Source organism: Platalea leucorodia, assembly GCF_965183815.1.
Source record: "Platalea leucorodia genome assembly, chromosome: 1".
NCBI classification, from domain to species: Eukaryota; Metazoa; Chordata; class Aves; order Pelecaniformes; family Threskiornithidae; genus Platalea; species Platalea leucorodia.
Window position 1 is genome coordinate 141001228 of NC_138823.1, and position 26909 is coordinate 141028136.

Consider the following 26909-nt stretch of genomic DNA (forward strand, 5'->3'; position numbering starts at 1 on the left):
AAAAACACCAACAAACCAACCCAGGTCACAGATTAGAAGGACAGAAGGCTGATACTTGCTAAGTTTTGCCTGAATATAAATCAGTAACGAAAGCCTGTAAAGAGAACAGATGTGTGCAGTAGCGGCGGTGGCTTGTGTAATTCCGTCTAACGTTGCAGCGGACAGATTTATTCTACCCGCAGTACTGGAAGCCTTCGGCTGGGGCTGCACGGCTAGAAGGCGCGTCCCCTGGGTGGTGGATAGGGGATCCCTCTCTGGAGGGTGCACCGGATAAAATTGAAGAAGGTGCCGCGAACCAACGCAGCCTAAGGGAAGGCCACCCTGACAGAAAAACCACTGGCCCTCCAAGTCATGGGGGTTGGGCAGGAGGCCAACTACCTCCTCCCGGAAAAAAAAAAAATAAATAAAAAGTTGCAGAAACAACGAGCATCAAATGGCGGAGATGGAGAAAATCAGTAATGAAGTGAGGAGGAGGAGATGGAACTGGATCGGTCATGTCTTGAGGAAAAAACCGACAGAAGACTGCGCTGTGGCCCTTGGGACTCCAGAGCACGCAGCCGCAGACCGATCGAAGTGGAAGAACGTTCGCGCCTTGTGTGCCTCCTGGCACTGAGAGAATTCAGATCAGATCAGTACTGGAAGTGCATCTGAGGCCTCCCACGCGGGGCCTCCTTCCCCCGCGTCGCTCCGTGCGGCCCCCCGCCAGCGCCGGGCAGCCCGGGCTCGCTCCCCAGCGATAAAGCTCGCTGCCGCCAGACCCGGCCGGTGACCCTCCGGTTTGGCAGCCGCAGGGGCCGCCGCCGGGGCTGGGAGCACGTACGGGCGGCGGCGGGCCCATACCCCGGTTTAGGGCCTCTTCTCTTCCCAGCGCCCCGGCACCTGCTCCCTTACCGCGCCCCGCCGGGCTCTGGGGTAGCGCGGGTGCCGGCGGGGAGCCAGGGCCGGCGGGCGGCCGGCGCCAGGCGGGCCGCCCTGAGGGGAGCCCCGCGCGAGGCGGGGCAGGGCAGGGCAGGGCAGGGCGAGCCGGGCCGGGCCGGTGGAAGCCCGGGGAAGGCGGGGGGCGAGGCGGGGAGCGCGGTGAGGCGGCGGGCGGCGGGGGCGCGGCCAGGGCGGGCGGGGCGCCGGGAAGGGGCGGGGCGAGGCGGGAGGCCCCGAGCCGTCCGCCGGCAGGGCGCAGGCGCGGTGGCGGCCGCCGGTATCCCATCAGTCTCGGCGGGACGCGGTGCTGGGGCGGCAAGCCGAGCATGTCGGAGAAGAAGCAGCCGGTGGACCTGGGGCTCCTGGAGGAGGACGACGAGTTTGAGGAGTTCCCGGCCGAAGGTGCCGGGCGGGGCGGGGCGGGGACGGGGAGAGAAGGGGGGCGGCGGGGGTGGCGGCGGCCGCTCCGCCTGTAGGCCGCGGCCTGGGCCGCTGAGGCGGGGAAGGAGCGTGCGGCCTGCGGCGGGCGGGAGCGGCGGCGGGGCCGGGGCGCGGTTTGTCAGCGGGTGCCTGCCCGCCGAGCCGCCCTCGGGTTCTCCGGGGCGGTGTGATGCGCCTCCGCACGCAGCGCCTCAGCGGCAGGGGAGCGGCTTCCCGGTGCCCCGCGGGTTCCTGCCCCGGGCCCGGTCAGAGGCGCGGGGCCGCGGCCCGCTCGGAGCCGGGGTCGGGCAGGGGCGTGCTGCCTGTGCCCAGCCGTGCTGGTGTCCCGGCGCCGGGCAGGGGGCACTCGAAGTGCTGTGTCATTGTGCGGGAGAGCGGGAAGCGAGTGCAGGAGAGGCTTGGTGCACCTCGGCTCTCGAGATGAGAATCGCTAGGGAGAGGAGGGATGGGGGGGAAGTGTGAAAAGGAAATAGTGTGCTCTGTAGTCATTCTGAATCTCTTTACCTTTTGAAGCACAAATATTTACGTGTTGGTTTGCTTTTATAGGTACAAATACACCGAATGAGGAAATTAAATCTGGACTTCAATAAAATGACTCAGTGTCCTTTTACAGATATAATCTTGAAAAGATCCCTATTAGGGCATGATTGTTTTCTCTATGCCCTTAATTCTGGGAATTGTCTCAAGCTGTGGATAATGACAAATTATATAAAACATGATGGATGAAATGTCGGAGGTTTTTTTTCTGTAATGTTTTCATGATATGTGGTTTTTTTGTGGCCTTACAAGCCTTAGGTATTTTGAGTCCTTCATTACCAGTAAAAATAAATATTTTTGCGCTTACTGATGGAAAAAGTTATTAGCGTAGTTGAGATGATAGCTATAGTAAACTGAGAAGACTACCCCCTCTTTTCCATATGTGTTTCCTAAACAGGCAAAAACTGTTTATCTTATTTAATGTAAATTAAGTATTGGCAGTAGGGATGAAGGAAGTCTTTGAAGCATGCTTCTGAACCTTAGATTGGTCAGAGCACTGAATTGCTGTTGCAGAAGGTGAAATTAGTTCTACTTGAATCTAGCTGTACTACTAAAACCAAGTACTGTGCAAACTTTCTGGGTAGAACAGAGATTTATTAAAGAGTGACCACAACCAGGCTTCTTGCTGATCTGTCTTGCAAAAAATAAGGACTTCTAAAGAGGCCCATTGAAATCTTCAAGTGAGATAATAGTGTTGAGAGGTTATAAAGAATGTTCAGACCACTTCGAATGTTATCTTAGTGCTTAGGAAAGAATCATGATAAATATGTGATGAAACCCATGCCAAATTGTTGTTCTTTCAAATTAAAACACCACTTTCTATGCAGCGGAAAAACTTTGCGTTCTGTTACCCAGTTTTTATCCAAAGGAAATTAGATAATGCAAACTTATGTTAAGGGATAAAAATACTGGCTTTTTGGGAATTTCTTTTATTCCAACTTAAAATTTGTCTTCAAACAATTTATCAAATCAAGTTTATGTATTGAGAGCAGATGTGTCCTGTTTTTATAGGACACTTTAAATACAGTATAGGATAAGTATAGCATGATAGATTCAAGTGTATGTGAATTGGTACAGTGCTTTTCAGAATGTAAAATGTAATGTGTAAAAGTACAGGATTTTAGAGGGTTTTTTAATCCTCTACTTTAAAAACTGTTTCTTGTTTTCCTTTCCCAAGTTCAAAATACGGCAATCAGTGATAAGTATATTAAAATATTTTTTTTAAGGAGTCCAGCCATGACAAGCTTACAAAATCAATTTTGATAATTTTGGTGTATGTTAGTAATACTTAACGGTAGCAGGCTCTCAAATGCTCTAAATATTTTCAATCCCAGATAATGGTATGTGATTTTCTACTTCTATTTAGTCACAGGCATATAACGTAGCTGGGGATAATAAATTTAGTATGCAATTCTGGGGTATAATGTCAACATACAGATACTGTAGAATCTTGTAGCTACAGTGATGAGAATATAATTTAGGCTTTACTTTCACTCCCCCCCCCCCCCCCCCCCCCCCCAGCATGGAAGATGACATGGGCCTTTTTGACTCTTCTTCGCTCAGTGTCATTTGGAGCATGTTTTGACAGTCTCTCCAACTGACCTTTTATGATTGAAACTGCTGTTTGTTGTGCTGGATACTAATTACTAGGATTTTTTTCTTTTTTCAATTTGTAGATCTCTCTGAGCTACTTGTATGTTAGTAGATAGAAAAGTTTGACTTTGTGTTCATTTTAAACTGTTTTGAGCTTTGTTTTTTGTATCTTTGAAATCCAGATAAATGATGAGTGGTAAAGCTTTTTTATTTTTACAAAAAAAAAATCCATTGCATATAAATAGGCAAAGCTTATTGCAGATAGTTCTAAAATAAAGGTCCTTCCCTTTGAGCAACAAGCAGTACAACTAAATTAAAAGAATGCATTTTTTTCTACTACAGTTTTTATTCACCTTTTCTTCCCGGTTCCTTCTTTTGTTGTCCTTAGGACTGGTGGGATTTCTATGCTCCTTCATCTGTTCCCATTACATAATTTATTTGAGTAGGGAAGTTTAATTGTAATGCTTTCTACATGTGTGTGTCTTTAATCAATTACAAATAGTTTTTCTTGTCCTGGTGAATCTCAAATACTAATTTCGTTGCTTGTCAATGTTAGAAAAAGGAGAAGTGGAAGGACCAACCGTCATTCTTACAAAGTTAGTTGTTCGCAGTGAATTGGTTTTTAATCTTACCCTATTAGCTTTTTTTTTTCCCCCATACCTCCATCAATGTTTAATGTTACTTTGGGCCTTAGTCTGGATGGGCAGCAGATGGCTTACTGAACTGAAAGGGGAAGAATAGTGTTATCTCTTTAAGTATACTAATAGACTTTGAGAAATACAAGGTCACAAGTGTCAAAATTGGGGTGCTTCTTATTTTGGTGATGCTGGAAAAAACTTGGTGTCTGTCAGTAAAAGAAAACTGAGAAACTGTTCCCCTGTGAAGTAAACTGACTTGTATTTATATAGTGATTCTGAGCCTTCCTGATTTTTCATTTTTGTTATTTTTCTAAACTAACTAGTTTGATCATAATTTTTTTTAATAATGAAGCATTAAGTGGATGATCAGTAATTTGTCAAGGGTGCCAGATAATAAGAAAAATAGAAATTAAGTTAGCAAATGGACATTTAGTGTCTTGCCTCTATAAGGAAACAGCTTCTGCTGTTTTGGGTACCCAGAAGTAGCTGGTTACAGGTAGCAACTGCTGTTGGCAGATGCCTCTTTCAATTTGCTTTTGCTTCTGCATCACAGGTATGTTTTTGGCCTTTATCCATAGACTGTCAGCATCTGATCTGAGTGAACTGAGGATCTGTGTGTATGTGTTTTGGCAAAAGCATTTGATACATAATTACTTTTTTAATCAAGAAAATAAGTATTTAAATACAAACCTGGAATTGTACACTTTTTGTTGAGCTTTTAGGAGTCAAGTACTCAATGCTGCTTTCTTTTTACAGTGGTGCTACAGCCTGTCCATTTGTATGCAAAATGTCCCTTATGAATGTGTAATCCTGCAAGCCACGATGTGAAGTGTGTAATGATTTTTTTTTACCAAGTTGCACTTTTATTACAGTTTAAAAAATTGTGGGTTTTTTTTTTTTTAGATCTTTCTGTGCTTTTTGATCTTAAACACTTAAATATGATCCAGACTTTTCTGTTAAAGAGAGAAATTTGTTACCAGCTGAAGTCTACCTTACCCAGAGGCTGAGCTAATCTGTCAGTGAGACATGGTACCAAAGCAGTGCAGCACAGAATATTTAGATCTCTTTTCCTGCCTTTAGATTGGACTGGTTTAGACGAAGATGAAGATGCGCATGTCTGGGAAGACAATTGGGATGATGACAATGTTGAAGATGATTTCTCCAATCAGTTAAGGTAATGTTATTTTTAACTTACTGTTCTAGAAGATGGGCAAAATGTTTAAAATGGCGTTGTTTAGTTAACATCTGAAAGTTTAAAATCTGCTTACTTTAAAAAATAGAGATCTGAAACTGAAATAAATGAAAGATCTGCTTTGTGCTTTTCTATCTAAAGCCTTTCAGAACCAGACTTAAGGAATTAGAGCATGGTTTGAAGTACTGATCAGCATTGCATCTTTTAATAATTGTACTGTGAGCCCTGAAATACACCTAATGTCACTGACTTGTTCAGGCTTTTGCAGTGTTATGCAGCTTAGTACAAAGACCTCTGCAAATTGTCGTACAGTTGACACTTTTTCAATTTAACACGAATAAATCTTTTTCTAAGAACTTTTCTACATGTGTGTGAAAATTCTGAATTGTACTGCAAGGGCTAATGGCAAGGGATCTAAGATTGTCTTCTATGCAATGTGGTATGCAAAATGTGTTGTTATAAACTTTTTTCTATACATTCAAATAGCATTGCTGTTCTTTGTCCAAAGGGACAAATTTTCCAGAGATCAGTTATCTATATTAATGTTAAGGTTTCCTTCTTGTTTGTGATGAACATGGTGTTTATGAGCAACAATAGCAAAGTAATTGTTCATAACATGCTTTAAAAAAAGTGATCGCAATTTGGATACCTCTAATCCAGTTGTTTTAATCCTCTTTGTTTGTCACTTGTAGTTTCAGTTAATCCTTTACTGATGCATAATTAAATTGTATTGATGCTTGAAACAATCACAAACTCACATTTTATAATTAATCCCTCAGTATGTTGCATGAGGAGCAAACTACCTGTAATCCAACCTGATGAAACAGTTCCTGGGCTGCTCTCCCTTGTTGTATTCCGGTGAAAGCAATCCTTTATGTAGAAGATACAAAAACAGTCTTTGGTATAGTTGTTTCTTATAAGGTTGAAAGGCAGTTAAACTGTAATATTGGGAAACAAGTTGGCAGGTAGTGAAACAGACTTCCAAGGGATACTGTAATTCTTGATAAACATAGTTGATCTTGACAAACCTTTAATAACTGCGCCTTAATTGTAGCCTGTAGTATTGGTGACTGTATACTAGCGTTAAAATGGTAATTTGCTACATTGCTTGGTTGCAGCATGTTTTTATTTCATCTTTAGAAAGAAAATGCTGCAGTCCTCCACTTCTAAAATTCCACTAATAAGTATGTAAACTAACCTGAAATATTTTTAGAGATTCGGACTACTGCATCTAGGTACGTATATGCTAAGACTAGGAGATAAAACAGGATGCAGTTCTGGCTGGTGTGTTTGGAGGCAAGTGAGAAGCAAAGTGGGGACAGGGCAGGAGCGATAACGTTTGTGGTCGCTGAGCTGCTGTCCTGGCCACAACTGAGGGGAATAAACAATCCTTTTCCCTCAGAATTGTTTGCTGGAAAGTGTATTGCACCGAGATTTAAAAATAGTGCACTCTAGTATTTTTATTTAAAACAAACAAAGAAGAAGCTAAAATTATTTTGGAAGTACATGCATTTCAGTTGCTCAGATTAGTGAGCTCATTTGGTTTAAGGAAATCTTGAGAATAACTGGTATAATACTTTGTTTTTTCTAATGTGTCTAGAGGTGTTGCAGGCTCACAGGTGCTGCTTTGCGCCGTATAGTTGTGCTCCAGCCATGGTGGGTCAGAGGACAATAACTATGATTAAAACAAGTGTTTGAATTTTTTCACTTGGAAGTCACTTCTAGTGATCTAAGATATTAAGCTGAAGTTGAAGAACTATAGAGTAAGTGAGGTTAAGGTTATTGGTATGAACCAAAAAGCAGTATGACATGTTCATATTCTGAAATGATTGTATATTGTGAGGTATATTTAAGTTTTAAAAATGCAAATGTCTGACAGTATTTTATTTGTATGTTTTAATATACCTATTTTTTTCTGTACAGAGCGGAATTAGAAAAACATGGATACAAGATGGAAACCTCATAGCTTTTGCTGAATATGGAGTGGTTTAACACTGAACTGTGGATAGACTATATTGAGAAAAGAAGAAAAGGTGGAAAATGAGAAGACACACTTAGTTCATTATCTGCTTGGATTTATTATTGTTTTGTATAAAAAATAAAGTTTTTAATCTTAGCCTAGTCATATGTTCAGCCTCTACTAACCTGGTAACTTGTATTTTGGTTCTGAAATGCCTTGTGCGACAGAATTCATGGACATACCTAGAATGCTATTAACGATCTTCCGGTGGCTGATGGTATTGCACCAGCTCCCGTCATGGGGAACCAAATAAGCATTACCAGAATGAAGACCAGAGAACGTTTCTGTCGTAGGGGATGTGGAGATGTCAGAAAGAATACATGAGTATTTTGTTTCCAATTAAAATGCAGCAGAAGTAGAAAGGAGTTTTGAGGAGTGATAAAGCTTATTTTGCCTCAAGATTTTATTTCATAATGATGTCTTTTGTTTTTGTTAGTAATTTCATGTGGGTGCCAGTTTGATAGCCTCAAAAGATGAAATGTACTTTAAAGTGCATCTTACAACAGCAAAATCCAAACTCTCCAATCTTGTCCTGTCATTTCTCAAGCCTGTTAAAGAAGAGACCTCTCTGGAGGCGAGAGAAGTTCTGTTCTCATGCTTATTGAAGCCTAGGAGTCTCTGCTGAAATTGCCTCCAATTTGCCAGTTACAGCAGTTCATCTGTATCACACAAACATGCCTGCTGAGAACGGAAATCAAACTTCCAACTCATTTCATGGAGGCCAACAAATAGTTGCCAGATAAATACAGCAGTAGTGACTGGATTCGATTACTCTCTGAACTAGAAAACAGAAGGTGGAAATTACAAAAGCTATTACCAATTCCATGAATCCTCCCCAAAGGAGCTGTTAAAGCTGGTGTACGCAAAGACATAGGGAGATAGAGCAATCCTGGAAGTGAAGGCTGTGATTGCAAATTAAAAAAAAAAAAATTTCAATAAAGGGGCAAATATAGTTCTGTACTGATGGAATTTGAATTAGCTGCTTGCTTTTTTGGCAGTTCACTGTAGAGAAGCAGAGATGTAATTGTTATTTAAAGTGAGGTTTCAGAATAAAGGTTTAGCTGATGGACATGCAGTAATGGTATTAACTGCTTTAACCTCGTTAACTAAATAACTGAGTATCTTATAATTGCATTTATTAATGCAAAATGCTAGGAAGCTTCCCCCTCCCCAAATTATTTAGGTGGTGCTATACTTACGGCGGAGGCAAGATTCGCTGTGCCCCTTACTGCTTTCTGAAGATAGCTCTGTATAGACTGAGACCTTCTGTTGCCGTCTGAATGGTTCTGCAAAACTATATGTTTCAGATGGTGTTGGATGCCTTTGGTTTGTCCAGTTCTGCACTGCTTGGGAAAAGCAAGGGAGGCCCTTTCGCATAGGCTTCCCCTATGCTCAGGTAAGTGACTTGTTCAGATTGAAATGTGTGGCTCATGCAGCCCAACTCGGTAGAAATCAAAGTGCTGGAGTTCATCTTTTGTCAAGTAACAAATAGAAAAGTCTGCGTATTGAGTGGCAAATAGCGACAGAAACATCTTCAAGTTAGTGTTGGGAGTTTGAGAAAAAAGGATGTTCAGTACAGTTCTGGGATTGCTGGTGTTATTAACACATCAGTATTGGGAAGCTGAGTAATGAGGCTGACCAAAAGAAGATGACGAAAGAATTACGGAGATGTCTGGTGCAATCTTTGGATAGGGACTTTCCACTACAGGATTCCAGATTTCCGTTACAGGATTCTGGAAAGCTGGCTAAGGCAGCCCTGTCCCATCAATTGCTAGCAGCAGGAGGAAGCCATGGAGGGGGAAAAGCATCTTTGCCTCAAGAAATCTTAGCTTTTGCTGAGCCACAGTTGTCTTGTGTTAGTATCTTTTTCCGCTTTCTTCACAAAAGCAGAATTGGAAGGGAAGCCTAGGCTGAGGTGGTCTGATGGCTCTGCTCTCTTGCAGGAATAACCTTCAGCTGCTAGCACATGACCTCAAACCCCAGCTGGAAAAAAAAAATCAATCTGCTTTGAAGGTGGGTTTGATGATATGGTCATGTAATGCTGTGCGCCTAAGAGAATTTGTTGCAAAGGAGTAAACAAGAAGTCGTGCAAAGTGCTGGGAGAATGTAGCTTATTGCAAAATCGAGCACTTCATGGAGGCTGATGGCCTGTATCATTACACTCTGTTCTTAATTTTTTTGCCCTCAAGTTTATTGTGTGGTCGTATGGTTCCTCTTAAGCTTTCTAGTGTAAAAATAACTTGGGAACCTTTCTACTTCAGATTGGCTGTTTTATTTCTTCCTAAAAATTTTAAAACCCAGCTGGTTTTGAGACAAGCTAAAGACTTTTTTTGCCCATTTTTTTTTTTTTTCCATCTTTGACAGCTTTGGTGTTCTAGAGGGAAGTTGAGGGGGTTGGCCAGGAAGTCACCATAGCAATTCACCCTCATTTACCTGCTATACAACTTTAAAAGGAACTTATCTTCCCGGGTGCTTGGAGGCTTGAGTTTTTTAGATTGGCCATGCTGGGAGAGGTTTTCCTTGGAGATCTTTCCTGGAGATGTTGCAGTGATGCCTGTTAGCTGAGGGGTGCATGAAGTGCGGGGGATAGGAATGAATTGGGGGTGTGAGGGAGGACACGCTGAGAAAAGACAGGGATTCGGGAAGGAGGATCTGCAGCCTGCCAAGGGTGGGAATGCGTTGGCGAGAGGGAGGTTTGGCAAAGGTCTGAGCACAGGAGAGGTTGGGCTTCCTAGTTAAGAAAGTAGGACAACATGTGGAGGTGTGCATGCGGCGATTGTCTGGGTGTGGGCTGCCGGGAGTCTCTGTTCCCTCGTGTGGGAAGGGGATTCAGGTCACGAAGGGGCTGACATCGCCCCGTGTTTGGGGACCAAACCTCCTCACCAGCCCGTCCCTTAGCTGAGCTGTGAGACTTGGACACAGTGTCGTTAGTCTGAGCCATGCCGGGGTATGTGCATGCACCTACGGCTTCTCTTCTCCGTGAAGACTGAGTTGGTGTTTTGCAGTGTGGGGAAGGTTGACTTGCCTTGGTCTAGGTGCTGAGGATGTCCCAAGGCAAAGCACTGTTCAGCTAACTAGGAGGAAAGCTCTGAAGGGTCCCTGATTGCTAATGAGTTTGGCACTCTCACTGTACCCTGATCCTTAAGAAACTACACACACATAAGAAGAAATGCAAAATCACAGATAAGCACACAAAATGGTGCGCAGTCTGCATTAAGGCTGTCTGGAAAGCCTTCGGTTCTGCTCTTTTGTCTCAGAAAAGCCCTTGCTGTTTTCCCATCGGCTCCCTGCCTCCCTCTGCTACCTTGCCCAACAGCACCAACAGCTCCCCTGATACTTTCTGCTGCGGGGTCACAGCGTGTCCTGTTCCTGCTTATTGCACCGTGTCCACTGTGTGCTGTACAGAACGAGCCAGTAAGTTTGGGTCTGCGTGCTTTGCAATTGCTCTAACGCATTTTCCACCATCCCTGGGAGAAGGAGAAGTGTTTTCCCCTCTTTGAAGTGTACGCTAGTTTTAAGTGCTCAGTGTGAGACCCCAGGACCTCATGTTTCACTGGGTTCGGTAGTATGTAAAATGCTCTGCACGTTCGAATGTTTCTTTAGCTTCAGTTACTGCTGTGCATATTCAGCATTTCTGCCGATCAGGATTTATGGGGTATCAAGTCAGCCACCCAGAAAAGGAGGAACACGCATTACAGCCTTTGCAGCTTTTGTACGGAATGAGGCAAGGACTCCACAAGTCGCTACCTTCCCCTGCAAGCTTTTTCTTGAACCTTATTTTTTTCTTATCCTGTTTTTTCTTGAGCCCTAACAAGGACTAATAAGTCCCCTGAGGGAAGGAGGGAGTACAGGAAAATATATGATCATAACATTAAAGACTATGAGAATACATATGTATGGAAAAAGGAATTTATATTGCACAGAGTTACAGTTTCAGCATTTCCTATCTTTTAAGTGTCTGACTTTACAGCCCTAATAATAATCTTTTAATGCAGGTATGATTTTGTGTTTGCATAATAATACAGCTAAATTTGATTTAATTCCAAGGCATGCAGAGAAGTAAGAAGATTGATGCCCAGAAAGTTTTTGTGATGGAATTTTACTAAAGAATGAATGTTATGTAACATTTCAAACACACTGAGATCCTTCAAGATGAAGTGTGTGATATAAATGTAAAATATTTGCAAACTATAATTTAGCAACCGTTTTAAAATCACAGCCAGTATTCCACCTCTTACATGCGGTGGGTGAGATCCTTTGTCAACTGAGAGCTAAGGGCAGCGAATGTGAAATTCATTAAGTAATTATATAGGAACATTAATTTCGAATTAATTTCAACAGTTGTCTTAAACATTAGCAACCAAATTAGGAGACCAAAAGCAAACAGTAATGCAGCTTAATACTTTTAATAAATGAAGGCATTTGAAGTGATTTACATAAATCGGATGATAAGCCCTCATTTAATGGGCTTCCAAATGCTCCCCGCCTCCCCTTCCCGGTCACCTTTGCACATTTCCAGGATGCGGCTGTGCTCTGCATCTCCCCGGCTCTCTCATTACATCGTGCTTTGCTCAAATCCTTCCTATGTTGGCTTCATAATAAACCGTCAGACTTGCTGGAATTTGTTAGCGTGAGCTGGAACCTTTTAATGCTTCTGAATCTGCGGCGCTGGGAGGCTTGGGGAAGGAACGGAGCCACCATTGACAAGGCCCCCAGGAAAATAAATGGTGGAGAATAAAAAAAGCAGATTAGGCTATTGGGGGATGCTTGCCTACAGGCAGGGCAGGGAGATGAAAACCAGCCCATCAGCAAGTGAATGGGTCACATGTAATGGATAATGACCAGCCCTTTTCATCTTTTCTGCAGTGAGCTCAAGGCTCTTAATGAAAAGGAACAGGCACTGGTCTGGATTTACATTGCACCTGATGGAGGCACGGCAGCTCGGTGACTCACCGAGGATGCGAAACCAGCCCTGCCAATACTCCAGCCAGGGGCCTTGGGTTCCTCCTGCCAGGAGTAAAATAAAAGCATTTCCTTCCCGAGGGAGCTGGTAGTCTGTGAGATGTAAAAGGCAAGATAGGGCAGCTGGGGAGGGTGGGTGGTGGGCTGTGTTTCCCTTCCTGGTGGTATCGGTTTGCAGTGTCCGAATAGGATGCGGTGGAACTATACAACGCAAGCTTCTAAAGATTAAAGATCCATAAAGATTAAAAGGACAAATTGTCCCAGTCACGGGGCTGTTCAGTGCTACTGTCAAGCTGGCAGCAATGTCGGGGCCTTGTTTTTCAAGACGTGGGTAACAAACTGATGCTGTACAGCCACTTCTCCCTCAGGGAAAGCATTGGGGTGGCTGGGTGGTACCAGCAAATCCAGAAAACAAAGGTGTAACGATTCTGTTTGTGCTCAGCTCAGTGCTGCTTTCTGAACTGGTTCAGGTCAGAAATCCACAAAGAGGCGTAAGCTCTAGCAGAAGAGTTTGATCAATCTGACTCTGAAGTATTTAAGACACTAGCTTTCCTCCTCCTTTCCCAAGCTGTCTGTTGTGCCCTCCGTGCAGGTGAGTGTGAGCTGGTGCTTAAACTGGCAGAGCTGAGACCCAGCACGTTTTCGGGCAGGAGGACCCCAGCAGGACGTCAGGGCAAACAGGAAACCGTGGCAGCAAGAGGCCAGATAAAAAAACACCTTTTCTACCTGAAGGTTAAAACGGGAAAAAATGAAAATCACTCCTAAGCAGAAAGCAGCATCTGAGAGAGTATGTGAGCACATCACATGGCACTACTGTTGAATCACTGTAAAGAGGGGTTCACCCCAAATTATACATGTGGAATGGCAAGACCTCTAATGTAACCAGTAGTGTAAATGGATCCATTACAAGTCTATTGCTCCAGTGGCTTTTTAGGGCATATTAATCTTTTTTTTTTTTTTTTCCTGGGGCATATAAAAATGCAGAGGGTGCCGTACCAAAGTATGGGATGAGGTCAGTTCTCAGGCTCTCTTACCACAGGGCCTCTCTTACCCCATCTCCTGACCACCCAGTGCTGCAACCAGGTGTGGCCCTCCAGTCTGTTCAGAGCCAGGCTGTGGCTGCAGCTGATCCCTGGTACTGCAGAAGAGGAACGGGCTGTGCAGATGTGGCAGCAAGGTGGGTGCTACTGCGTGTTGCCTACCGGGAGCCTGGGCTTCAGCCTAGGAGCGTGACTTTCTCCCAGCCTCTGACTTGACATTTCACAGATGAAGCATTAGGTGCTAAGAAATGTAAGGGATTTCAAAAAAATGTGCATTGGATTCTGTTCCTTGCTCAGCTACTCTATGATCAATGTCCATTAGAAGAGAGAGCAAAATACTGTTTCATTGCCTGTGAGCATGGGTAAGATTACATTGGTACTGTACATCTTTCCCAGGATGTCATTTCTAGGCATTACTAGGCTGAAGCTTGCCTCATTAGAGACTGTCTGTTCCCCTTTGTAGGTGCTTGCTGTCTGTACCACAAAGAGGGTCTGGTATGGGGTAAGCCTTAGAGGTATTACAGCAGTTAAAAGAGTAATTATAAAACCAATGGGTAGAGATTTGATTGCGGTTTGATGGAGCTGCAGAAACTGTGTGACTCATCTTAAATAGAATGTATATATTACAGTTATAAATAGGCTCCTTTTTTGTGGTTGCAATGACATATTTAGAAATTGCTGTTCTTTTTAAAAATAACTTTGATGTTATACAGGTATCTGGGGCTTGCAGGTTACATTGTTTATTGAGAAAACACACACTTTAGCAGTAGCTTTCTGTCACACCAGGCATGCACGGTGGTTTTCCAAACACAGCAACAGACATGGCCCCCCTGCCTTGAGGCTCTCAGGGAGGCAGAAACAACGCACAGGCTGCGCTGCAAGAGAGGATGGAGTGGGTTGTGATGGCCATTGGTAAAACAGCACGAATAATGGATGGTCGGGTGCAGGCAGAAGAAAGGAAAGAAAATCTCCTGAGTGAAGAGGTTAGGATGAAGCAAGCGACACCCTGGTTCAGCTTCAGTGGATAAAATGGCCTGGATCCAGGTTGCTTCTGGATTGAAAAGGCTAATATGAAATGAGGTCTCTTCCTAGCATGAAAAACAGCGTGCCTGAAAGGCATAAGGAACTTGGTCAATTTGTTTCGTCTAGGAGACCGTTGAGGGGTGATCTGATCTAGTTCTCAAGTTCCTTTATGGAGAAGAAAATTGTCCCATAAGGAGATGGCTTTTTAACCTCACAATAAAGGCAGAGGAAGACTGAGAGATTGGAAGCTCAAGTTAGACAAATTCAGGCTGTACATTTTTACAGCAGGTCCTGAATTGAGCCATTGAAAGATTTTTCTCCCTCAGATGTAGTGGTCTGTCCACCATGGAGCTGGTAATCAAGAGTAGGCTTCTTCTTGATGCTTTGTGATGGCTGAGCAAGAGGGTGTAGGTGCAATGCAGGAATGGCAGTATGGAAATATGGACACGTTAAAGGGGATAAGTGCAGATGAGCATTTCAGTCCTTTCTCACCATAGCTCTCCTGTTGTCCTTCTGCTCAGCACTGCAGTGATTTTTGCTGTGCATTAATGGTATGCAACGTGAGTTCGTATCGTACCATCTGTAACCTCTTCCGTCACAGAAGGCACTAAATCAGGCAGTCTGCCTCCCAGGTCCTTATCTCCTCGTGCTTTATCTTCATTGATGTCAAAGGGTGTTTATCGGTTTCATGTGGGATCAGAACCTGGAGCCTGAGAACATGGAGTAAAAATGGTCTGCAGCCATGGACTCGAGGAAGCACCACAGGGTTGTTCGTGGTGTGTATGGACTGCTGGGTTCTTCTGTGTGTGTAAGCGGCATGGGTCTCCTTTCACCCCTCCTTCAGAAAACTGCAGAGGCAGGGATTTAAATACTAGACTTAACTAGATTTGAAGTAGATTAAAACTTCTTACAAACTTTCAAATTACTGAGCAAGGTGTACAAATTCTCAATACTTGATGTTTCCAAGGGGCACTGGTTGGAGTCCAGTGGCTGGAGTCCATCCTGTTGGAACCGTGTTGTGAGCTTCAGCTTGGTAAATTGGGAACATAGAAGTGATTTTTCCCCTAGGAAGTCATATTAGCAAGAGCACTCAGGGAGCTTCCTCCCCGGTTTTGTTGAAGCCAGTGCCAGTAGGTGGAAGAGTCTCGTGCTGGTCTCACCTTTGCCCTTTCCACAGAGGTTTTGAAATGGGAGAAAGGGGCAGGGAAGAACCACAGAACTGACTCAAGAGAAGATTCTGCATAGTAAGAAATGTAAATATTCTGCATATTGACAAGGTAGCTTAGAGGTAAGTGTCACAGTACAAATCCACCTTAATACAGTGAAGGTCCCACATGCCTGAAGAGCAGCTGTAAGAGGTCAGACCAGAGGCTCTGTGCTTGCTACTGGGAGAGCCTGGCTAGGAGGAGCATCCCTACAGCCAACGCTTCCCGTCAGAGACGTCCCACTAGCACTGCTAGCAAGTAGACACGGGTGTTCTGTTTTGAGTGGGGAAATGGTCATGGAGGAGCATTTTTGCCTTCACAGGAGGATATCTCCATGGTGCAAGCTGGTGACTTTTATAGCTACGATGAGCGACGAGCAACAGTGATCGTCTGAGGCACTTCAGCATCAGCTCTGTAGTGAGCACTGTTAATCGTCATCACTGATTGCTCTTACTGAGACTTCAAGTGATTGGAGAAACTGCCCGACATTCATGAAAGGAGTTGAACCTCTTCAACTTACTGCTGGAAAATCTTGAAAACAAATATGTGGTTAGTTTGGGAGGGGATGGGGTAAGTCAAATATTGCATTAGTGGGTTTGGAAAAACATATGAGGAAAGAAAAAATATAATTGCAGAGACAGCAAGAGAGATGTAGAAATGCAAAAGAGGTAAAAGCCACAACAGCCACTGAGCTGAAGAGGGTAAGAAATGTTGAATTCAGGCTGGGACCACCTCAGAGGCAAAGGATCCGGCGTTCCTCAGGGAGGTATGTGTTCCATCAGGATGAATGCTTGTGCCTGATCCCCATGGCTGAGTGCTGCAGGTGTTTTGCCAGTGTCCGGTATGCAGAGTGGCACCAGGGCCTAGGCTGTGCCTTTCTGTCTATATGTTAACATGTCTGTTTTACAAAGTGATGGCAAGCTCCTAAGTGGATGTCCTTTGGGGAGAAACATTCCCCTGGGTAGATACTCCTGCAGGAGGGTGTTCTGGTTTTGCTTACTTTGAAATGTTGGAAGTAGCTGCTGGTTTTCCAAAGACACCTCGTTGTGCAAGCTGTTGCATGTCCCCACCTGGGCACACCCTGTAGTGTTAGCCAGAATGTGTCTGGACAGAAATTTTTATTTTTCAGAAAATATTTAGTTCCTGAAGCCAAGAGTCTCTGTGGGAATGTGCCACATTGAGCTACACGTTTCAGATCTGAGATCAGGATAAACATGGAAGAGAGCGGGAGACTCTATGAGATTTACTGGCAACTCCTTATCCCAGGGCAGGGAGCGGCTGGGTGGGCGGAGGTCCCCTGCTGCACCTCTACCTGCCACTCACCAGTGGAGGACCTGTGCCCGGCTGTAGGGGTGGCAGCCAGACCCACCAGTGATTTGCCAGGCAGGGTATTTCACTCCGTCACTCGTTGTGCAGAGTTTCAGCAGCTCCTGGGTCTGTGCTGAGGAAATGGTAATAAATGAAAACTCCATTTTTTTTTGGGGAATCCCACACCACCTATTCAGGAATATTTCTGCTATTTTAAGGAATTCACAGTCTGAGACCCTGTTGGTCATTTTTATCTGGTGAAGTTTGCTGAATTTATAGCAGTGTAGCTCTCACTATTTTCAACCACCCAACACTTACATATCTGAAATTTGTATCTTCTCATAAAAGATACCTCATTTTTTGCTTTCCCCTGCCAAAACAGTCTTGCTTAGATTGCCAGAGCTGCCTTTTCACAGGCTTACAGACTGCAGGAGAGCTTCAACCTCAGTATAACCGCTACCCTCCCTGGGACTCGACCCAGATGGGTCCGTATTTTGTTACACCTCCCATGGATCCTGCATCCTCCAATCTGCCATCTGTCCTTCCACCTCGGTCAGGGGATTTAGTAAATGTAGTCGCCCACAGATTTGTCACTTCTAGTGTGTGGCATTAAAAGCTCCCCCTCGCTAATAAATGGGACAAATGATGCGGAGGGGTGTTGGGCCAGAGGAAGGGGCACAGAGCTCCAGGGCACCAAACAGCAGAGAGGAACCGCAGGCTCCTCTCAGCTGCCACCTCGGAGCGGGCAAAGGTGGTGGGGTGGGAAGAAGAGTGGATGTTGTCTTCTCAGCAGGGTCAGCGCTGTGGTAACACAGTACGCCGTTTTCAATATTCCACTTTATTACTATCACTGCCACTCTTATAATTAGCAAATAAGCGAATTACATGCTATTAATGATCACTAGAAATTCCCGTAAGACTTTCCTATTAAAGTGGTCTTTCATGTTATCATAGGCCAATGCTCTCTTTGATAGTCATCCATTGCTTCGATGGCTTTGAAGTTGCATTTCTGTTTCATTTGAAATGAAACTGAGGAAAGGCAATATTACAATCACAGGCCGGTGCTTGTTTTTATTGGGAATGCATTAGCATTTCAAGGAAAAAAAGATCTGCCTAAAAATCACCGGGCGATCACCAGACTGATGCTCAAATAAGGTTGTGAAGTGACGAGGTGGAAATCCACGCTCCCGGTAATGAGATGGAAGTGGAGTAACAGCAAAGGGAACGTACATAAAACAGGAGGTGTGCAGAGCTACATTACTATAAGGGCCATCGAATCACACACATGGTGTCAGGGAGTTGGCACTGCTGATTTTGCTGGAGATTCAGCAATTTAAGTAACCTAATCAAGTGTCATAATTGATTGGAGGTTCATTTCCTCTCTTGGAAATCATTAAGGGTGGTCATTGCTTGCTAAAAGCATTTAATACTCCTTGCAATGGAGCGAGGCCATTTCTCCCCCCTCGCTGACAGAAAGTTATTGCCAGTATGTGGCCGGGGAGCATGATGCCCAGCAGCTCCGTGCCCCTACAAAGGGGTGCAATGCTCCCACGTGCAGAGGGAACCCCACTGGGAGAACGGCAGGTCTTTCAGAGCAGCTTCGCCAGCCATTAACAATCTGCACTTGATGCCAGGGAGGGATGGGCGTTGGGAAGCGGCGTTGTGCGGTGTTGCTTCCTTCTTTGTGCGAAGAGCTGAGACATCGGGACTTTGTTATTCAACTTGCTGAAACACAGAATTGCTGATTAAATTCTCCCCTCTGAGGCTGGCAGCCGCCCCATCCACCCCCCACCCCTGCACAGGGGGTCACAGGGAAGACCCGACTTCTGTCCTCAGCCACGCGCACTGCTGGCACCCTTCAGCCCCCGCACCCGCTGGGGACTTGCTGCAAAGGAGATGGGAGAGGTTGAGCCTGCAAAGCCAGACCAGCCCCACGTTGCTGATGTTCAGCTGCGTACAGGTGTTGGCGCCTATGTGTAAAAAAGAAGATGCCCGAGGGCAGAGGTCCCCAGGTTTGCTCCTCGCATGGGTGGCAGGTGCCATCGGTGTGAACTCAGCTCTCGCTCCTTCCTCCTGGTGATGCTTACCTAAGTGCATACCTAAAGCTGGGCAGCAAAACCTCTCTATGGAAGAGCACAGCTCCAGCAAAAAGGGGATCACCATTGCAATGCCCTATCCAGATCACAGACAAGTTCAGTGGTGTTAAATGCTTCCCATTTTACATGTAGAGAGCAAAATGTTGCTTTAATGTGTTTTGAAATAACCTTTCTTGGATTTAGCCCAGACAAGAGATAAGACAATCTCTTAAAATCTGGACAAAATTAAAACGGAATATTTCAGTCCACAGGAAAGGGTTTTTAATTTTATTTTAAGGAGCACTTGGAAAATACTGAGCTTTATTTTTAAATTAAATTTAACCAATGTTAAAAAGCCGCTTGTAAATCAGAATTTCTGACCTCCAAACACAGAAAATGGGCTCCACTGAGCAGATTTCTGTGGGCTCTAGAGAAGTACTTTCACCAGGTAGCTATACTATTGTGCCAACTTAATGTAATCATTGTAATCAGCCAAACCAATTACAGAGTAACAACCTACTATACACATAATATTCTAGGTATATATTAAGGATGTTCTGTTAAAATTAGTAGAAGTCCTCTATTTCAGCAGCAGGAAGGAAAGCCTTCATCACTATTTTTTTTTCATGCTTCATTTCAGTGAAGACTTAAATACAGTTGCATTTATATTTTGCACCTTGGAAAATATTTGTATTTTAAAACAACACATTAAAGCTTTGAGCCTGAAAACACTAATGCACAAGAGTAACTTTATTTATACATTAAGAATATTTTAGTCAAATGGTCTAATGTTTGCAGAATCAGATTCTGAAAAATAATGTATTATTTTATGTTGTACCACTATTGGTGCAAAAATTAATGGATGCATTATTTAAATCAGGCATTTAGAGAGAAGCTTTGCAGCTTGGCTGGTTTTTGCTATCATGTTGTTGGAAGACACAAGTAAATAAAATCTGAGGGAATGGGAATTGAAAATAGAGGGAATGAAATGGAAACACGTGAAATGTACAAGATGTGAGGCACACCTGCTTCAGCCTGAAATGTCCCAGATTCAGAGCAAAGGCAATTTTCAACCTTCCCTCCGACCCAGGATTTAGGAAAACTCTTGATCCGTCTTTTCGCATCTAAAAAATCCTTTCATCATTTTGTTCTCCATCAACCCCAGAGGTTAAAGCTTCCCTTTCAGCTCTGATTGTCACAGATGTGGCTCTGTATGAGTGGAGACCTCAGGTTTACCCAGGACTGGCCTTTGCATTCAAACTTAAATGCCTTTTCTTCCAAAGCTCACACACACCAATTTGTTTAATGCTCTGGATATTAAGTATAGTCTTCAGAGAGAACACTTGGGACTTTGCCGAAGCAAGATCACTTTTTAACCAAAAGAGCCAACAGTCTGTGGCTTCAGCCAGGACGGCAAGCTGTGCTTGCTCAGATGCTGGAAGGAAGGAGGTCTACAAGCAATGCTGCTAGAGGAAACGCAGCAAACCTTTCCCACAGGGAAATGAAATATTATCCCACATGGGCCAACAACACAAGTGTTGGGTTAATTAGGCAAGTGAATCGTGCCTGCTGCCTGATGATGTCCTACACACAGATAACCATGTTTGCTTCTGGGAGCGATCCTTACTAGACCTTTTATTAGAGATCTAAGTGGCTGGTAATGGGAAAATACACCACCTGCCTCTATCAAAAGTATTTCTTGACTCCTTTAAAATTAGATTTTTGACCTCGAAGTTGTGGTACCGTTTTTGTTGCTGCTTCTGTCACCCTGGAGTAGCTGCTGTGGTCTTGGTGCCATCGTGGTATCTATAGGAGGGGTCCCCATGGGGAGTCTGGGTTTGTAGCACACTCCGCTGGGTGCTGAGGTGGGTGAGCTGTAGCTCGGAGTCAGTGTGGAGATGTAGTGCTTTTGGGTGTTTAAGTGGTTCCTGCCATCATCACTATAATTTACTGGTAGCAAAGTGAAACCTATATGTAAAAAAACTCCCGGTTAAAGCACCCAGCTAAATAACTTTCATCCCGTCCCGTCACTTTGTACTTACAGTTCACTTTCTGTTTTGTGCCTGAGCCACCAAGCTGGGGAGACCACCCCTCCTCGCACACGCCTTTGGCAATACTTGGACATTTCACTCAGATGGGCACCAGGGAGTTCCCAAAAGCAGCAGAGCGGGTTGTGTGGGGAAACCAGGAGCAGAAATACCAGTAAGAATGAAATCATGACAGTCACAACCCTCCACCTGAAATAGCATCTCAGTTGCACAAATTGTAGTATCATGGCAACTCTAACTCCTTCCCAGGCCTGAGGTCTTCACAGAGCTGGGGAGGGGACAGAAAGGGAGCCCTGGATGGGATGTTTTGTGCTCACCAAACTGGGTTATTATTTTCCTGAGTAAATGCAGTGTGGACTTGTTGAGAAGTAGAGCTGAGCTATTTCACTTTATACATGGCAGGTGGTTTTCTACTGCGGCATGACCCGCAGGAGTTCAGCATCCCCTGTGAAGACCTGACCGTCTCTGTTTTTTCTGTTTTGGTTCTTTGCCCCTGTCCGGCTCCTCTTCCTGGTATAAACATCCCTGGCTAAAGCTTTATTATACACTTCATGGTGCGTATATGCTTTTTGACTGCGTATATGCTTTTTAACTAACAAACAACTTTAAAAAATGGTATCTGCCTTTTCTTCCTAAATAGGCCCCTTTTACACAATAACTACCATATATTTCTGACGGTGAATATGCAAATAGGTGAAAATGAAAATACAGCCACTGTCACACAGAATAACACTGCAGCCTTAAACTTTGCTAACATTTGGTACTTCAAGCTGAAGTGCCAGAAGTGCCTGTCTCGTGCAATTTTCAAACATTCCACCTGCACAGAACGAAGAAAAAACAGCCTGCAAGAGAGAGCAAATTTCATTTAACATGTTTTACAAAGTACTAAATAGCTTTCCTATTTCAGATGAAGAGCAGAGAATATGTCCTTTGTGCTGTACTTGCCAAGTACTTGCAATATCATATATTCCAGGTAGTTTCAAAGGTAGTATAACATACTGCATTGCTATGGTTATTTATTGAAACTACAATCAGATAACTTTGTATGATCCGTGAACTTAGTGGGGAAAAATTTGATTTCTATTGCTTTTAATTTTTTGAAAAATTGAAATAATTTCCATTAAAATTATTTTGAAAGACTAAAGCTTTCTCTAGTCTGCTTGCTAAATACAATTGGAACCATAGGGTGTTTTGGATATCATTCAACAAAAAGCTGACTATCTAACTGTAGTCTGATATCCTTAATCCTAGGGCTGGTACTGCCTTCTGTAGTCTGGGTCTTCTGTCACATCAGAGTTTTTTATAGACACAGGCAATTATTTTTCCACACGCAAAGACATTTACAGAGTGTATTTCATAAAACAGAACTGCTGTTTAATCTGACAGGTGAAGGGTGACTCCCTATAAAGTCTATTTGTCTGTTCAACAGCCATGATTTTACAAAGAAAACCAGATTTCCACAAATGCAAAGCTGAATTACAAAGGAGGGTAAAGGAAAGGCCCAGTAAGCCTTGTGCAGTGGGGTCCAGGCTCAGTGGGGGGGGTTTGAAGCTCTACAACAATTATTTATTACTAATAAATATTTTATTTGAGCCAAGGACTGTCCTTACAGTTTGTAGAAACCTAGTCCATGAACATGGATAATTGCAGAGCTTATACACCATTTTGGTTTATACTACTTTCCTCCAAGCATATTGTTGCTTTATCACTGTTTTTTGTTAGTAATTGTACTTACAAACTTTTGTGAGAAGGAGCCATGGTTTCTTAACACAGGTGAGAATTCAGAAACCTTTGAGACTACTCTGTATGAGGTAATCTCCCCAAATATCCATGGTTCCTAAAAACATCTCAATTATTCCCATACCCTTTACATTGTTTAAATCAAGCAAATTTTCCCTTAAAATAATTAAAGGTTCTATGCCAAATTGTTGCTAATTTGCAACTGATTTGTGTGTGATGCAGAGTACCTTGGAACTGGATATAAAGAATTGTGTGGTTTTTTCCATAGACTTGATGTGTTGGATCCAGGTCAAAACTTGTAGTCAGGACAACTGACCCTGGAAAATACGGACTTTTCTATGGCAGAGGGAAAGCAGTCTTTTGAATGGGGGATGCTTAATTTGTGCATATGACATAGTGCAGACTTCCTTGCCATATTTCCAGCATTTTGTCTTGCCTTCTGGGCTTGAACTACCAGGAGAACAATTTGTCTTGTGATGTTTGGCATTTCTGCTGCTGATGCCAGAGAAAACTAAGGAGAGAAAAGGCAAGTGGAAATTAAAAAGGTGCCATGTGCCACTCAAAGAATAAGGTTAACTTCTAGACTTTTAGCTCCTCATTTCTCTAATATCAGCTGAAAAATATGGCAGCCACTTCTGAGGGTAGGTCTCTGTGGTATTTGCTGAAGCAACCAAAAATCACACAAACACCCCAGGGTGAAGTCCGGTCAGAGGCAGTGTGAGTCACCTTGAGCTCTGAGCCGATGTGGTCACAGGCAGAGCGTTTGGCACTGAGCCGGCGCATACTCCACCAAGCCGTGCATCTTCCCAACTGCATGTCCCACCAGCTCCCATGAAGGTCGTGCTGTGCTGCTGAACCAGCCCCTCCTCTGAGCAGCTGCCGCCATGGGCCCTGCTGTCAGCGCGAGTCCAGGGTGTGCGCCGCCCAGCATCCCCCAGCATCGCTCCCCTGGGGATGTGGCCATGATGCTGGCTGAGAGCCGGGCCCGATGGAAAGCTGCCTTCTGCAGTTGAGGCAACAGCAATTTTCCCTGGTGGGAAGGGAAATCAAAGAGAAATTTTCAGTCATCCGCTCGGCGCTCGCCTGTGAGTCAGGAGCGATGGCTGATGGCCTTGGCAGCTGTTTCAGCTCCAGCCTCTCTGGTTTTCCCAGCAGCAGCAGGTGTTGTTGCACGGGTGTGTGGCAGAAGAAAAATCTTCCATCCAGAGGACATAGATTTGACGGAAGAGAACTGAATAAGGAAGATTAGAGTGACGTTAAAAGACACCTGGAGTCTTAAAAAACATTGCTGATCTACCAATACTGAGTAAGGGCCAGCAAATACAACAGAGCAGTAAGAAACAGTGACGATGAGCCCTCTGCGAACCTGAGGCGTTCTTGTGGTGGTGCAGGAATCTCCAACACCGTGGCTGCAAAGCCAACGGGACTTTTGCTCCCAGCGCACTGGGCAAACACCTACACAGGGTCTGTGCCGTACAGAAAACATCTCCCTGATCAGTTCCCAGCAGCTTAGAGAAAGTTCACAGCTAACCGCTCAGAAATAGCAAATGTTTGGCTGCACTTATGGTAATTTCTCACTCTCTGCTCCCTCTGCGTCAAAACAATTATGTATATTCTTCAGAGTTGATAAAGTTACTCAGCTCCGAAGCCAAAAACATGTGTTGAAAAGCCGAGCTACATTAAAGGCTCTTTTTTGATTCTAGCCGTTTCACACACATTTTCCCTAAGCTGTGGCAGGCTTCCAGCATAGCTGAATCCAAATGTTGCTCCTCTCTCAGGCGCATAGTTTGATCGCATAGTAAATGTACATGGTACATCTCATCCAAGGCTCGGGTTATTGCTTTTCCTTGCAATGCAATGTTTGTTACTGACCACCGCTGTTTAGAATGAACCTGGTGGCACCAGCTTGGCTGCTGCATGTGAAAAAAAAAAAATGCTGATCCCTCAATTTTGGGAGTTTTGACATTTTTTATTTGCATTTATTTGCACATCTCTAAGCATTATTCAATTGTCAAACAATCATGTGTTGGTGGTGAGGAGGCAGGTAAGTTATAAAAATGAATTGGTAAGATTCTCATTTGCAGAGAGTAATTTGTCTCCACTGTAATGCATGTATATATTGTCAGGTTGGTAGAAAGGATCCTTCTTGAGAAATGAGAATCAGATTTATCAGCTCAGTTTCAGAGTCATGTTCGCTTGCTTTATTTGCATAGCGTAGCAAAGAAAATCCAGCTCTCCTGCTGTTTTCCATTTCCCGAGAGCCCCCTTCTCCCCTCTCACCAGCCCTCCCTTTGCTAGTCCCACATAAATAGAAAATGGTGCTGGCATATTTTTCTAGCTAGAAAAAGCAGAGAGCTTGTAACCTTCCTTCCTGTCAATCACCATGTGCAGCCATGTACTCCTAGCTCGGCTGAGAGCTAGGGGATCTATATAGCTACCTCATTGCCAGAACGGCATTTCTTCCCAAGGGCGTATGATCGCTGTCTCTACTTCCTGTCTTAGCCATAAACCTGCACAAAAAAGGATGCTTCTCTTTTGCTTTGCTTCTCAAAGCCCTGATTTTGGCAAGAGTCGCTGGGCAGAGTCTGGAGACACAGAGAATGAGGTTGCGCTGGCTCCTTTTGGGGCACACCAGTCACAGGGAATTTGGCTCACATGAAGGTCAGCATGTCTGGGATATTCAGTGGTTATAACAAACTGAAATTCCCAGACCATCTGCTTACTGCTGTCTCATTTTTCCTGCTGCACCTCGAGATTGCTTCTTGGTTATACTCGGATCATAACTGGTGTCAGAACCATACTTAGTTGGAGAGCTGTCCCTCACTTTGTGACAGCAACGGGCTCATCACAGTGTCTCCATTGCTGCAGCATCTTTTGCGTTAAAAATAAATTTGAAGCAATGAGGCTGGCAGCAGCCATGTTGTCAGTGGAGTACCATGAAGTAGAGCAGAGAGCTGACCACGGCAGGAGAAAGGCTGGAAGTGCTAGGCCACAGCTCTTCACAGCTCTTCAGGTATTTTCAGAATAATTTTTCTGGCTTTTATTTTTGGGATCCTTAAAAAAGCCATGGGACCCTGCCTTTTCCTTGTCAGGGGCTTCTGCTTCTCAGCCTCTGGCAGCTGCGCTGCTCCTCCTGTTCCACGGCATGTCAAGCAACGTGTGATATATCGCAATTACCCCAAGGGTGGCAGTCCCTGGGGACAGCTGACAGCACAGTTCAGATCAGCAGAGACTTTGAGTTATTTTCAGGTAGTTTTAAAGATCATTCAGTAATTCCTTTACATATTCTACAGATTCTGATCAAGATTTTTCCTCCTGCAGTTTTCTAAGTCAAGAGCAAAAATCACTCCCTGTTTCCACTTGCAAGCAAGAGCAAAAGGACTCTGCCCTTCGGAGATGCAATGGCAAGCCATGAATTTAGAGCACCAGACTTTAGGACTCCAAAGGAAAGGTATCAGGTCTTTTTTCAAATTCAAAGAGATCAGAGCCGCTTCCAATGATTTTGAGCTAGTTTTAGGCATGATCTCCTTGGTCTCTCCTTGGTCTTCTCCTTCCACATCTTTTCTTCCCTCATTGGCCATCATACCTTTCTGCCTATGTCCTGATAGCAACCCAGAGCCAGTGAATCCTGTCAGACATCTTCTCTCACTAGATGTACTCCACCACAGATTGTGAAGCCTCCAGAGTCCCTAAAATGTCAATGGATTGGCCCTTCTCAGTCCGTGACAAGGAGATTCAATCAAGCATTGGAGCAGGTTGCCCAGGGAGTCTGTCCAGTCTCCATCCTGGGGGAGGATTCAAGATCTGGCTGGGTAAAGCTCTGAGCAACCTCATCTGATCTCAGAGCTGACCCTGCTGTGAGCTGGAGTTTGGATCGAGACCTCCTGAGATCTCTCCCAGCTTGAATTATCCTGTGATCCCATACAGTGAGTCAAGTCAGTATGGTACGGTCTACCTAAAGTTGCAAAAAATTAAAGGAAGTTCTTTACCGAGACCTAAGGAGGGAACCCTAAGGAGAAAAACAAAAAAACCTCCATCCCTCTCCCCATGAGAGGTAATTGATAAGTGTGTTGGCTCAGAGTGTCTTTCTCTCCATGCTGGATGAGTCAGCTAATCCAGAGCCTGGCTGCATGCTTTGAGCACACAGCACTGGCACATACTTTAGGAAG

The 26909-nt window shown here is 44.3% G+C and overlaps 1 protein-coding gene across 2 annotated transcripts; it reads left to right on the plus strand.

Moving 5' to 3' along the window:
* The first annotated feature begins 1166 nt into the window (after nucleotides 1-1166).
* SEM1 (SEM1 26S proteasome subunit) lies at nucleotides 1167-17564 on the plus strand. 2 transcript variants are annotated; one of them, XR_014230089.1, is made up of 7 exons: nucleotides 1167-1320; nucleotides 5208-5301; nucleotides 7243-7352; nucleotides 8647-8735; nucleotides 9283-9352; nucleotides 15892-16118; nucleotides 16205-17564. XR_014230089.1 is itself a non-coding variant. In XM_082329236.1 (3 exons), the coding sequence occupies exons 1-3, from the start codon at nucleotides 1245-1247 to the stop codon at nucleotides 7283-7285; spliced, it is 213 nt and encodes a 70-aa protein (XP_082185362.1). In that variant the 5' UTR covers nucleotides 1167-1244; the 3' UTR covers nucleotides 7286-8498. The 2 variants fall into 2 exon arrangements, 1 of the variants encoding a protein (XP_082185362.1); XM_082329236.1 differs by lacking the exons at nucleotides 8647-8735; nucleotides 9283-9352; nucleotides 15892-16118; nucleotides 16205-17564 and having other exon boundaries at nucleotides 7243-8498.
* The last annotated feature ends 9345 nt before the right edge of the window (nucleotides 17565-26909 follow it).